The sequence below is a fragment of the Brienomyrus brachyistius genome, chromosome 5 (genome assembly GCF_023856365.1).
Source record: "Brienomyrus brachyistius isolate T26 chromosome 5, BBRACH_0.4, whole genome shotgun sequence".
In the NCBI taxonomy this organism is placed as follows: domain Eukaryota; kingdom Metazoa; phylum Chordata; class Actinopteri; order Osteoglossiformes; family Mormyridae; genus Brienomyrus; species Brienomyrus brachyistius.
Genome location: NC_064537.1, coordinates 24,698,847 through 24,712,887, shown reverse-complemented (window position 1 = coordinate 24,712,887; position 14,041 = coordinate 24,698,847). Strand labels below are relative to the sequence as shown.

General features: G+C 41.5%; 1 protein-coding gene across 2 annotated transcripts in view; it reads right to left on the bottom strand.

The window, feature by feature from the left end:
- The window catches only part of rhbdl1 (rhomboid, veinlet-like 1 (Drosophila)), a 55,057-nt gene that overhangs the window by 2,868 nt on the left and 38,148 nt on the right, over nucleotides 1-14,041 (bottom strand). The window contains exons 6-8 of one of the 2 annotated variants that reach the window (XM_049014564.1): nucleotides 4,867-4,967; nucleotides 3,117-3,177; nucleotides 2,720-2,888 (exon numbers count right to left, since the gene is read on the bottom strand). In XM_049014564.1, the coding sequence (XP_048870521.1) occupies nucleotides 2,720-2,888; nucleotides 3,117-3,177; nucleotides 4,867-4,967 (331 nt within the window). Of the gene's footprint in view, nucleotides 1-1,335; nucleotides 2,889-3,116; nucleotides 3,178-4,866; nucleotides 4,968-14,041 lie in introns of those variants that run through there. The other variant, XM_049014563.1, reaches the window with a different exon arrangement.

Below are 14,041 nucleotides of genomic sequence, written 5' to 3'. Positions count from 1 at the left end.
CTGGTCGCCGTTCAGTCCTTCCCATTTCTTCATTATTTACTCAAATTTATAGTGAATTAAAGGCATCCCATAATGTGTCTAGCCCTTAACCAGTTTTATTCAGAACTTTACTTGACGCTAATTTGACCAATGATTCCTGAATTCCGTAGAATGAATAATTCTACAATTTTGTCAGGAATTTTGCTTCAGTGCATATATTAATTTACATTTAACAGGACATCAAATCTCTTCTGCTTCACTGTGATCAATTTTCCTTTTTATTTGTCTTTAACTATACAACATGAATTCTTGGCCTGCATTTTTGCTGCACACCTTCCCGTTTAGAGCAGAATTCCGAGCATTCATAGAACTCTCAGTGGCATTCCAACCACTTCAATCCATTCCCCCAACAATCTCCATCGCTCTGCATTACTGCGCAGTAGAAGATAGTGCTCTGCATTTCAGGAGCTGTTTATGGTCAGAGCGGATGCCAGCAAATTCATCCAACACAGACAGAGATGTCCACACTTTTGAAATACATTTCTGCTAGAAAGGTCATAGTCAACCCAAAGTCAAACGATCAGAGGTCAGTTCGATGTGAGAAGGGCAATGTGGCAGTATGCAACAGTATACAGAGTACCTTCCCCGGATGTGACTTAAATTGCTAATTAACAAGCCCTTTCTGACCTATGAGCAGGAACAAAGAAATATCAAAGGAAAGTTAAAAGTTCGTTAGAGATCAGTGCAGTGCCAATATTTTACTGGTGTTGTGATCATTGTCAGCTAACTGATATTGTTAAAGTTTTAAGCTTCAAAGGTTTAACCTTGAAGGTAAATTAAACTAAAGCTTAAAGGACACATTTCCAATGTACCCATGACCTTTGCTGGTTTCTGTTACCTGCTAATTTACACCATTTACTTTCTGGGAAAATATTTAAATCTTTAGTCGCTGCAATATGAGACTCATAATAGAAAATCTTTACATGGAATTCAGTAGACCAATACTGTCATGACTATTGATCTTAGTCCCATTTTACTAAACAGAAAAAGGTTCATTAAGAAATTATGAAATATATCTTGTAGTACATGCATGTGACTTGCTTATATTCTGTTATTAAATTTTAATGAAAAATTTAAATGTGTCTAATATTTGACCTATATGCCGTAACCAATTTTAGGAAAAGGCCTAAAATCGTTTTTGTGTAACTTTTATTATTTTTTGTTAAGTTTTTTTTTTTCCTTACTTGCTGCAAAGCTGTCAAGATACAGTATGTCCATGCCGATCTACCGATGGCTTGTTTTGATTGTTTTTTTTTTCAAAAAAAAAGAAAAGAAAAAATGGAATGATCCAAGATATTATTTGTCCAAGTATTCGTAATTTTATCGATATATTCTTTTTTTTACTGGATGTTTACTAAGAATCATAGAATAATCCAACAGTAACAGGCATAAGAAAGTAACAATTTGGCACCATTTGAAACATCATCCCTTTTCCTCCGAAGGAAAATAATGAAGTATTGAAGACAGTGAACAAAATACAGATATGAAAAAAGAAACCCAAGAAATAAGATGATTAAAATAACTTTCAGTACATTCCTGTACAAAAGTATACAGTCCTTAGGACACTGAGGTATAAGTTGGGCACTAATGGCCTCTGATGTGGACATGGAGGGTTTGGGACAGCAGGTGGCCTGTCCTCACCCCCTTGGCAGGTCTGTCAGTGGCTGAGCAGGCAAAGCAACGGTATTTTGCATATTGCCCCTTTGACGTAAGAAATCAGGCTGATCTGATGGTACCACTAAAGAAACTCCTCTGTAAATGTCCAAAGACTTTTGGCATCTGGGGTGAAACTGGAGATGATCAGGACATTTTAATTGACTTTGTAATCAGTATTATATGGTCTTAGTTTGGGCGTCTGCAGGTCTGCTAAAGCATCTGACAACACTCACTCTAAAATGAAGATATAGATGTGCTGCATATGACAGTATACACTGCTTTCATTCTCCCTCGAGTCGATTTCAAGAGTGTCATATATAATCATCTCCTTTTATTCCTCCTGCTCTCTTCCTGCCCTTATTAATCATGACGAAATCTGTATAGTACATTTCTCAGGCTGTTGATTAACACAGTGAGTTTGTTTTTACCTTTAGTTTAATACCGAAAACCATGGTGCCTCGAGAGTCAAAAGTGCAAATGCTGGATCCTCAAGGCTTAAGTAACTAGTACCTCAAGAGCTGCCTCCCATATTCTGACATAAAGTCAATTCATGTATCAGCAGACCTTCCTTTGAAATCTACAGAAACAGCACTCCAAGGAGAATCTTCTCCAAATCTGCGCGGAGACTCAGGATCAACATTAGAGGAATGAGGTAACCACAGTGAAGAGGGAATTGACTGTTTAGTTGGTATTATGGGAAAGTTTTACAAAACTACAGATCGCATATATTCCCATGAAAAGAAACCCTCCCCCTTTCCCCAAAAAAATTGGTAGAATGAACTTCTGTCCTCGTACAATGATTTTCTGGTTGTTTTCTTTTAAGAACCTGTTCCAATGTGTCTGGAGTTAAGAGACCGAGGAGGAGAACAGGATGAGGTTAGTCATAGAGCGCACTGGAAAGGTGAAAGACGGGCGTCCTCTTCAGGGCGGAGGGGGTATCTGCACCCCAAGGAGTTCATAGGCAAAGATGTTCCAGAATATGGCGAACAGAAGGAAAGTGATGAAAGAGAAGACGATGACCCACCAGGAGCACTGCTGCTGCAGGCTCTCCTCGTAGCTGCGTAAGATGAGTAGGCCCATGCTGATACCCACCACCGCTCCAGACAGGTGGGCCATGAAGCTGGGCTGGGGGCCGGAGGAGGGCAGGGGCGGGGAGAATCGTAGCCACACTGCACGGCCGACCTCCGAGCTCACTGCAGGGGGTGAGAGAACAGTCATGCCGCATCGGTGATGTCATCACCTAGGAGTTTCCTCCAACGACAACAGAATCCTTGATTGGATTTGCCACGGTCACGTGACCCACAAAGGAAGTAAGAATCCTGCCATGAAGGACATCCGCATGCCTTTAGCTGGCGTTTGAAAAGTAGCCCTATTACATGTTACACACGGGAGACTTCCAAGCATCTGATTGTAACACTTACTGCACACGAGAGCCAGGATCATCCGGAGCAGCTTGTATGGACAGCGCATTCCAGCCCAGTTCTGCAACACAGCATGGCGGATTGTGGTCAATAGAAATGTTTTTCACCAATTCTAGCCTCCCGCCACTAAGGCACAACACAGTCACTGAGCGACTGAAACGACAGGATAGGTGGAAATGAAGAACCACAAAGAGCCCAGAAATGGACACAAGACTGCCAACAATGTCTTCAACAGATCATGTTGCTCCCCCATAAAATTAATACGTGATGCAATGGTTTCTATGGATCTGAAAGTCACCTGACATAAGCTCTGAAAGCAACAATCTACTGCTGCAAAAGTTGGACTCCGTGCTTGAAGAATTGTCACAATCAAGAGGCCAGCTTGGGCTCAAAAACATTTTTTTTCTGCAAAAGACATGGAGTAAGCAGCATGCAAGATTAAAGATCCTGGTGAAAACCAATAAAGAAAGGACCTATTAAATATCCCCCCGAAATGTGTAATAAGCCTAAGGCAGTGCTCATAAATTTATAATAATGCCCACAAATAAGTGATAAGCTTGTCTGGGAGTCGGACATTCCATAGTGCTAAAGAGAGAGGTCTTGCTTTGTGTACTAAATCCAGGCATTTTATCAAAAGCAGGAAGTACGAAAGCACACGCCCACACGTGGCCCACTGGGTGCAGCTCTCGAGGACTAACGGCACAACATGCTTAGATCTGAGAAATCATTTATGTGTCTGTGCATAACAGCTTGGGTCAGGTCAGTGTAAAACTGGAATTTTTCAGGGCTGACGGTAGTATACACAATATGTCCATTTGTTTCTCATTAAGCTTAGAATTCTTCTTCTGAATCGGCTCATTTTCGTTTCCTAATTTCCCACAATGCCGCAATTACACAAGACACATGACATGCTGGTATAGTTATTCAGTGCAACTTTGTAAAGTGATCCCATTATGAGGAGTAATGAGCAAACAGTCACATGACTCTCAGATAGCTCTGCAGGGGCTTAAAGTCCCATGGCTCCTCCCCCAATCGATCGACCGATCGATCTATCTATCTATCTCTCTTTGTGAATTGTATTAACAGTAGTACAGAAAGAACATCTGTAATAAGTAAAAGCTTGCCATATTCGCATAAAAATAATCCATAACAATACATAAATCAAAAATATTAGTGACACAAATGATCTGTTTTGCTTTAAAAATAAAATAAGGAATCCTGTTCAATTGTGACTATGAAGATAAATCAGAACATTTCTGCAGGGGTCCCACTGTCTGTGATTTAATACTCAGCTAAATGCAAATGATGCCATTGCATATCCAGTGGGGACCATCAATATGGAGATGACATCCGGTTATATAGCCGATGGTGACATTATTAGAGCAAGATAGGACATTGCAGCAGCCAATCTGGGCTGTCAGCTGATAATAAATCACAGGGAAGCCGCTCCCCAAACACGTCGCCCAAAGGCGGGCGGGCAGGAGCGCGTTTGTGTCCTAATTGCTTTGCTGTTTGAGAAGCGGATAAATGCGTGTCAGCCGTTTTTCATGGCGTCAAAGGAGCTGAGTGCTTACCCTGCGTTGGCACGCGGACCGCGAAAGAGCCCGACACAAAGGCAAATAAGTGCACAAAGGCCGGACTGCCTGAGCAAAGAAAATAAAAGCTGCATCTTCTCTCCTGGTTTCTTCCAGTCCCCCCCTCCCGCTCACTTCCAGTTAATCCCAATAACGGCGATAACGATGGCAGTTACCATGACGACATTAGCCAGGTGTGCGGAGCACAGCGCGTAGACCCCGCCGGATCCTCCCACCACTGGGGCTCTCATGTCTGTGATGGACACCGTCAGGGAGCCTGGGGGCAGAGAGAGAGAGTAGCGCCAGCTGATATGACATCACACCCCTCAGAGGGATTCCCTCACCAAAGAGTATCAGACTAGAAGCACCCAGCTTTGGATTTTCCCACGTGACAGGGCTGACCTGCTCGTGCCCCTGAACATGTGTATGTCAAAGACGAGCGGCCAGTATTATACAGAGGAGTCAGCCAGCCTCATTCACTGTGTGCGACTTTAAGGAGGTTCAACAGGAGCGCGTGGACAGTAATCACACAAAGAAGATAAAATCAAATACCGCAAGAAATTAATTAAAACATCTGCCATAATCACCCAATTATCTACAATTATACCCTGGGTTTCCTAAATCAATGTGGAAGAGACTTGTTTTGCTGGTATTTGTAATGTGTGACAGAATACTATTTAAAATTATATTTGCTTATATTTATTCTCTGAGCAGAAGACATGGATTATTAGTGAATAATTTACACTTCAAAAGAAACTACTTGATGAGAAATTATTGCAACTGAATGCACAAATGAGAAAATGGTCTTTGTTCTAATACTCTTTTTTTTTTTAATTATAGATTTACACTCAGTCTGAATAAAACCAAATTTGTTCCATGCATGACTGCTGAAATTGTAAGCAGAAGTGCGGAACACACGGTACATTACAGCGATAATCTACTTATGAATTAGATCAGCTGATCTGGATGCTAATTTCTATGTGAACCTGTTAAAATAAAAACAAAAACGACATAATTTTTTAAAAAGTATCTAGAAGTTTTAAACTATCACTGTATTGAGTATAAATATACCTGCTCTGTTAAGCTCACGCAACCTTTTGTTGGTCAAAAAGCAGCAGTCAATGGGGGCGGAATATTAACAAACAAAGACCGCTTTTCGAATTAAAGTCCGTACCAATTTGCAGCTATGTGATGTGCAACCAAGACGTTCCCCAGCACCCACGTTTTTATGTTCATTAAAAAGTAGTACAGTAGTCATTAAATTAGACAAAAAAAGCGGGACGTTTGTGTTGTTTAGGTTAACGAAATGCACACAGACTGAGAAAACGAAGCTCTGTAAAACGACACCACTGCAGCAGATATTGGCGGATTTTATAATTAGAAGTATCTGAACTCGCTGTTCATAAGCGTCCAGGGAATTATCAAGCACCTATCGAGTGACTCCGCTGTCTGCTGTCAATCACAGCGCATGATGGTCACCTGAGAACACCCCCCTGCCTCATGTCTCCTCGCGGCTTACTTAACATCTTTGCGGTTTGGGGATATCACGCAGACGTTTGTAGAAGGTCATATTCTGATGATTATTCAGTCCTTTTTGGCTCATTGCATTGGATACGCTGAGTTATCATTCTCATTGGGAGGTGATCATGTTATCCTGCACGTGTTCCGCATGTCTGCGAGTGCGAGGGGAACACGAATGATTACGTAACAACTTGAGCATTAAAATGTGTTTAATGGGTGAGTCAGATTTGAGGTTCTTAATTACCAGCTTAACCTCGGCATTCAATATTTACGAGGCCCCCTACCATTTGTGTCAATAACATTAAAGTAATTTGTTACGCCGCAGGGAAAATCTGTAAATTCCTCTGGACACGAAACTTCAATCAGATCAGTTTATGCAGTAAGTCTTTCCAGAATTTTATTGGTCAGGAAGAGGATACCCTCCATTTATTGGCAGGAAGATCCAGACCTGTAGCCAATCACATGGAATAATAGCTCTCATATTCATGAATGCTCAAACTAAAATGTACAAAATGATGAAATATACCCAAACCCGGATCCCATCATGTCTGGAATAACCTTCACGACCTTGCAGATGAATACAATACAAAGAATGATGGCAGTGTTTTGTTCATGCAAATCTAGTTACAGTACGTACTCAAAAGCAAGACATCAGCCAAATAGGCTGTACGCTTTTTAAGCTTTGAATAGGCTCTTCAGCATCACATGACTAAAACAAACAAATGTCTAATATCTAGTTTATGTCAAAGTGGGAGCAGTACTTATTCCAGATAGCCACGCAAAAGGTTTTTTTATTATTATTGGGCTGTGATACTCATTTGCTTTGTTCATAAAATTATAGATCGCCTAACCAATGAGTACATTTTACCTGTATGCACAACTTACTTGATCATTCTTTTATTTTGTTCTTAAAATGTGGAAAGGATTTAATGAGCGCTTAAAATTTTCAAAGAGCTTGCTGAAGTCATCAAAGAATGAAGAAAAACAATTTTGGGGATTCTTTTGTTCGTCATCATTTAGTTTGCCTTTTCATATGTGAACAAAAATAAATTAGTTATTTGTAAAAGTACCTCAGACACAGGCTGGTGACAGGAGAAGAAAATCATGTTTTCATATTTTATTATATATGTATAATATATAATAAGGAGAAAATAGGCATCTTTACGATTAATGAAAAGTTTCGACCTCGAGTGTGGACGAAAGTTAAGAAAAGTTAAGAAAAAGCAATGCACAGAAGATCTCTTCATTTAAGGTATCAACAACCAAGATGCGATCAATAAGATCATACATGGAGGAACCTTCAATAATGAATGAGATGGTCAGATTAACCCTGAGATCACTACGGAAAAGGCCATGAGGATTGATGGCATCTCAACGGACCCATAGACTAAGGAACAAGAGACATTTGATGCATGATGGGTAATAAAACGAAAAAGAAGGAATAACAAAAGAGGTCAAAAGGTATTTTAAAAGTATAGCAAAGCCTTTGATTGCATTGGCCATGTCAAACTGTGTTCCAGGAAAATGGGTGTAACAGAGCATCTCATGTTCCTTTGAAGGAATCTCTACACTGGACAAGAAGCCACAATCAGGAGGGAAGATAGTGGAAATGTCAGGTTCTGGATTACTAAAACAGTCAGATGTGGATGCATGCTATCACCCTACCAGTTCAACTTTTAGGTAGAATAACTGGATGGAGACAATTGTGCCCTCAAGATTGATGGAAGAACCAACAGTAACCTGTGGCCGCTTCTGTTGATGAGAGCATATTTATAGAGGAAAATGAAGATTTGAAGCTACTTCTAAGCGCAGTCAAACTCTAGGAACGTTTATCGAACGTTACAATTAAAGGATGGAAATGTTCAAAGTATCCAGTTTTCCTGACGTTCCCACAATGTTACTATGATTATAACTAAGAATAATTATATATGAACAAATAAAGGACATGACAGAGCAGTCGGTGATGGGTCCAAGGCTGGAGAGCACAGTCGCAGTATAAACATATCGCACTTTTTTAAATAATATTTTTATTATAAAACAATATTTTTCAACAATAAAGGATGTTTTGGTAATAATTTTATCATGCTGACATTGACAGAACCGTTGTTAAAATGTAAAACGTGGAAATAACGTTCCATTAATGTTACAGTAAGAATGTTCTCTGCCATCTTTGAGAGGACCTTCACATAACTTTGGCTATAGGTATAGGTGGGAATGTTCTCTGTTAGCTAGGACAGAGGTTACTGACAGCTTTTTCCTTCTAGAATAAAAACACTAGCGTAGTCAGCAGTCAAAATATATGACACAGACTTGCACTTGCCAGAGATACAATGAAAGGTGTAGAGAAAAATCTTTAATAGTACTGCCATCGCTCTAAGAACTAAGATCGAATTGTTCAGGATACAGTATTTCCTGTCACCCTCCGTGGATGTGAAAACTAGAGAATGAAGAAATGCCTTAACGGAACCTAAAAATGGTAATAAAACGATACAACACTTCCCACACGTTTATTTCAGTATCAACAAGGGTTGTATCTAAAACATTAATTTCTCACTTGTATAGATTCTTCAGAAGATTAGTAAAAATGACCAAATAATTTTCAAATGAATACCCACTGTAAGTTATGTCACTAAATAACTTATAGTATTGGTAAAAGTATTTCCATCCATCCATCCATCCATCCATCCATCCATCCATCCATCCATGTATCCTGATCAGGGCTGTAGGGGGCCTGGAGTCTATCCCAGGCAACACAGAGCACAAGACTGGGGTCCATTATAGGACACAAGACTGGCGTACAACATGGGTGGGAAGCCAGTGTATTTCACGACACATACATGAACACACACACGTGTCATTCATTTCTGTGAGACGAACCTTAATCTCAGCAATGATATCCTTAACTCCTACCTAGCCCAAACCGTAACCATAAGTAACCAAGCGAAATACACGACTTTTGGCATTTTTAGTTCTTTGATTGAAATCACGAGTTTTTACATAATTGAATGTTCCCTTCTGGGAACTGAAAAAATGGCTCCGGAAATATATACAAAAAAAAACAGGTTTTTATCACATTGTGGGGACATTTGGACATTCAAACCCTACAGACAGAGACAGAGAGAAGGCAGGATTCATATTCCCAAATGTAGAATCAGTGCTATCCACTCAGCAAATGTGCCACTCTGATACAAATAACCTCCTTTTAAAAATGGTTACAATAGAACACAATGATTTAAACTGCATAGCAGTGTTTAGTAAGTCATTCAGGACAGTCATTCACTCAAACAAGTAAAAGCTATCTGTCAAACGAGTCTCATTACACTCTCGCTAAAAGCCGGCGTGTCGTTCAGAAGCTGCTACTGCCACTACAGGCTGGATGAATGACTCACTTCATTCTTAGTCCCACCCCCCCCAGGATGGACGTTAGATGCCATCTCAGGATCTTCTGCCAAGGCTGCAGCCTCACAGAGTGACAAAGCACAGCCTACAAGATACTTCAATGAGACATTAGTAGCCCTGTCAGGGTCCAGTCAAGGTAGAATTACGGTGACACAAAGAGGATTTCTTTTACGAGTCCCTTGTCAGCTTCACTTATGACTCAACACCCAGGTAAGTACAGAAAGAGACATGAGCAGGCTAAGCCCACTGGGGATCTACAGACAGAGTCCTGTCTGAAGGGAACCTTAACCAGAGAGGCAAGACTATGAAACAATAAGATTAATCCGGAGCCAAGCAGAGGGTAGCGAGAGCACTGTACCAATAGATGTATTTGCATATACTTATAAGTGGAAGTTATGATTTAAAAAAATTTAAAATTTTTTGGTGTAAATTACTCAGCCTTCGGAATAATTTTTTTCTGTGTATGAAAGAGGATTTCTTGCTCGCCATCAACACTGGGATGGGCAGCTTGTACACAATAACCTTAGAATGAATCAATTGAAATATTCAAAAACTGCTGTACTTCTACAGCTATATTCCACTGTCAGCATTCTTTTACCATGTGAGTTGGGCTTCCTGGTGAATATATCTGAGCACTTATTTAACAATGAAAGCAGGGACTCTAGTGCTTCACTGTAATGTTGTTTGTTAACCAGGTGGCACCACAAATTATTTGTGGCTACAAAATTTATCTTCTGAAGCAATAAATGTATAATTGAAATAAACCCCTCATATTCTATTCTTGGAACATTTATCAAACGGTAAGATTGTTATTGTTCAATTACTCTAGATGTCTGACAATAGGGTGATGGCTTAGGGGGTACAATTGTTAGCTCACATCAACGGGGTTGGGGTTTCTATAGATTAGAAGACTGATACTTTGTTAATCCTCATGGGGGAGTTCTCTTTTTGCTTACCCCATCTTGCTCCCCCTGAGAAACACATACAGATAAGAGGAAGTTTGGGGGTCACAACACAGGGTCAGCCAGCACGCAGCGCCCCTGGAGCTGGGAGGGAGGAGGGTCTTGCTCAGGGTCCCAAAGAAATGTACTCTTCTGCCTAGGCCAGGGCTTGAACCAGCAACCTTCCAATCACTAGCATAGAGGCTTAGCCCACGGAACCTCACAGCACCCCAAAGCTGTGTTATGGAATTGCACGTTCTTTCTGTTTGCATGTTCTCCGCCGTTGCATGGGCTTCCTCCGGGTACTCTGGTTTCCTCAGCAGTCAAAAGATATGCAGTGAAGCAAACTGGTTCCATTAAATTGCAAGCGTGTGTGTTCTGTGAAGGACTGGCAGGGTGTTCACCTATCCTGAGATTCACGGGACAGGTTCCAGGCCCCCGGTAACCCTGTTCAGGACAAGTGGTTGAAGGATAAATAGCAACAGCAAGATTGGAGTCCAGTGCAGTACAACGGGAAACACACAAGGAACAGGAACATCTCACTCTGCCCATTCTAATTCTCAGCCCCCGCCTTTAATACCTTCCCCTTATTGGCAAACGCAGCATAAACAGATACTCAGCCTCCACATTAAAAACCGTAAGGATGCCACCTTGCTTTGGAGTTCAGAGGGAAGCCCCTGATTGGCCCGAGGGGGGTTTAGCTCATTCTGTGTGGTGTCTCAAAGTTCTATGTGTGCTTTTGCAGAATCCAGCAATCTGCTGACCAATCATGGTTGACCATGTAGATAAACAAAGAATTGGCTCAGGAAAAGGAATTTAAGTACTTTACAGAGGGTTACACTAGGGACATGGATACCCTGGCAGATTCGGGGGGCAGCACTTTAAAGGGGACCTTAAACTTGTGAAAGGGTGGTGATTGGGAGGGAGATCCCAGGGTGACATTTCAGTAGAATAGCAAACTCAAAAGTCTATCTGTAATTAATCTCATCAGACCTATGACAGTATGTGTGGTTCGGTCAGGAAATAATGCTTTGGAGTATATGCTCAAAACCTTGGGTAAACTCTTGCAGCCCTTAGACTGAGTGGAATCGGAAAAAGAGCTCTTGAAAATCACTTTTAAATGGAAAGTGGACTTGAGCAGCACAAGGAAACTCAACATCAGTCAAATCCATGTTTTTACCCTTAAATCTTGCCAGAAAGAGACCACAAGAATCTTGCCAGAAAAAAAGACCACAGCTAAAAAAGGTACAATCAAATCCTGAGCCACTCTTCTCACAAGAGACGAGTGGAAACCAAACGCAGCTGGAAATCCCAGTGCGGTCCAATTAGACTGTTCCGAGAAAAAAGCCCCCCTTTTTAGCACAAGTGCAAGCAGTCCTACAAGAACCACTTGTAAGCAGGTCGAGCCGTTAAGGACAACCTTGAGAATCGTCTTCAGGGAGAGGGAAGGCAAAACTTATGATCTCATTTCCGGAATGGAAAAGACCATCAAACGTGCAGGACAGCAGAAGCACAAGGGTCAAGGTTTTCATCCGTGCTGTCTGGTCATAAATACAGAGCTCATTACCGAAGTGGCATGTGGGTACAGATTTTTTAATCGTAGGAAACAACAGAGGACAATTGTATGTATGTAAGTGTCTTCGCACTTGAGTGCCAGTTTTAAACACAATACTCACACCAGAGGATAGATCTCCATCCTGGTTCCTATTCTGCTTTATAGGAAGGACACAATAAGTGATATCTATCACCAACTCTGTTTTTTTACTTCAAATAGCCTGACTCAATTTCTCCTTTTCAAGAAAAAAAGCTTTCTATCGCATCAATAAAACAACAAAAAATAAAACTTTTAGCTAACCTTGTCAGGGACAAGAAAGTATATTAGGTATCCCAGACGTCTTTGCATTTTGAGGAAAGAAGTCGCTGTGAGAATGGAGTCTGAAGACACGCTGAACATCAGTCAAGTTCCAATCTCACACTGATAAAGTTAAGTGCTCTGCAGCACTGAATGTATGGAAGCAGGAAGGAGAACTTATGGCTTTGAACTCGTCTAAAATAAAGCAAGTTTAAGTACCATGCTTAAGGCACTTAGTGGTCCTTTCTGAAGAATACTACTGTTGACATACTTGTGACCATAAGGGTACTGCCTGAAATGGGCAAGTTGTCACATTGAACTGACGACAAATAACAACTAAGGCTTCGTCATTGTCATCTGGCTGGTATAGAACTGAACGTAACCAGAAAATGAGTCGCATTTAGTCATATAATAAATAATAACCAGTTTGGCTGAAAACCAAAATAACGTGCCTGATGTTCCTCACCACGCTATTTTTTACCAAGTCAACAGGCATCGATCGTCGCTGACTTCAGTTTTCAAGCCGTCCTTGGGGCAGGGAGCTGGGACGGAGCAAAAACTTGGACTGGCTGGGGGTCCCTGAGGACCCGCATGAGAAGCACTGTTCTAGGTCAACCAGGATTTAATCAAAATCTTCAGTTCCTCAACTCTGCTTGAGGTGGATGATAAAAAGAAACACAAAATCACACATTTGTTCAGCTTAAATTATCTGGCTGATACTCAGATCTGTGAAGAGTCAGACAGGGGATTGATGTTCCCAGTTGGACCTGCTGTTGTCGGGGACTTAATGTTAGTATATGGTTGGTACCATTACAACAGGCTTTAATATCCATTTGTCACACAGGGGGTTGGCGTTGGGGTCATGGAGTGTCACAGCATGAGTATGACAGCTAAGGGAAAATGATGCCTCAGTTTCCTTTGGGTCTCTTCCTGCCATCCGTCACCTCCTCCCCCATGACCCATATTCTAAGGAAATGGTTCTCTGTTTAAATTAACAGCCCCCTTTCAAGCCCCAGCTGAGGATGGCGTGGCAGCAGAGGCATTAATATTGCTGTAGCTTCTCCACCTCTGCCTTCCTAAATCCAGATTCTGCGACTGGTTTGGCCTTAAGTGTCGCCAGGCCCTGGGGCTATGGACGTCCCTCCGCTTAGACGTCTACAAACATCTCAAAGCGTCTTCAAGATGCTTCACGAAGGTGTTGTACAGTAGTTTTGAGTCTTGTTCATTTGAATATTTAGCTCTACTTACAGGTTAAGGAACAGGGCCTGGGGTCACCCTGCTGTACATGACATTGTTTTGTAAATGATTTAATTAATTTTACAAGACCGAACACAAACTGCGGGTGGCACTGTGGCTCACTGGGCAGCACAGTCGCCTCACGTCACCAGCACTGAAGGTTCAGATCCCACTTCCATCTGTGCATGGAGTTAATTTCCTCTGGGTACCTTCTACTCCTGATACAGTCCAGAAACATGCAGCTAGGTAAATTGGTGTCGCTAAACTTCCCATACTGTGCGTGCGTACCCTGCAACGGACTGGCATCCAGCCCAGGGTATCCCCAGCCCAGTGTTTCCTGGAAAGGTGCCGGGCTCACTGCAAACCTCTACTAGATATGTGGTTGGAAGGCAGATGGGTAGC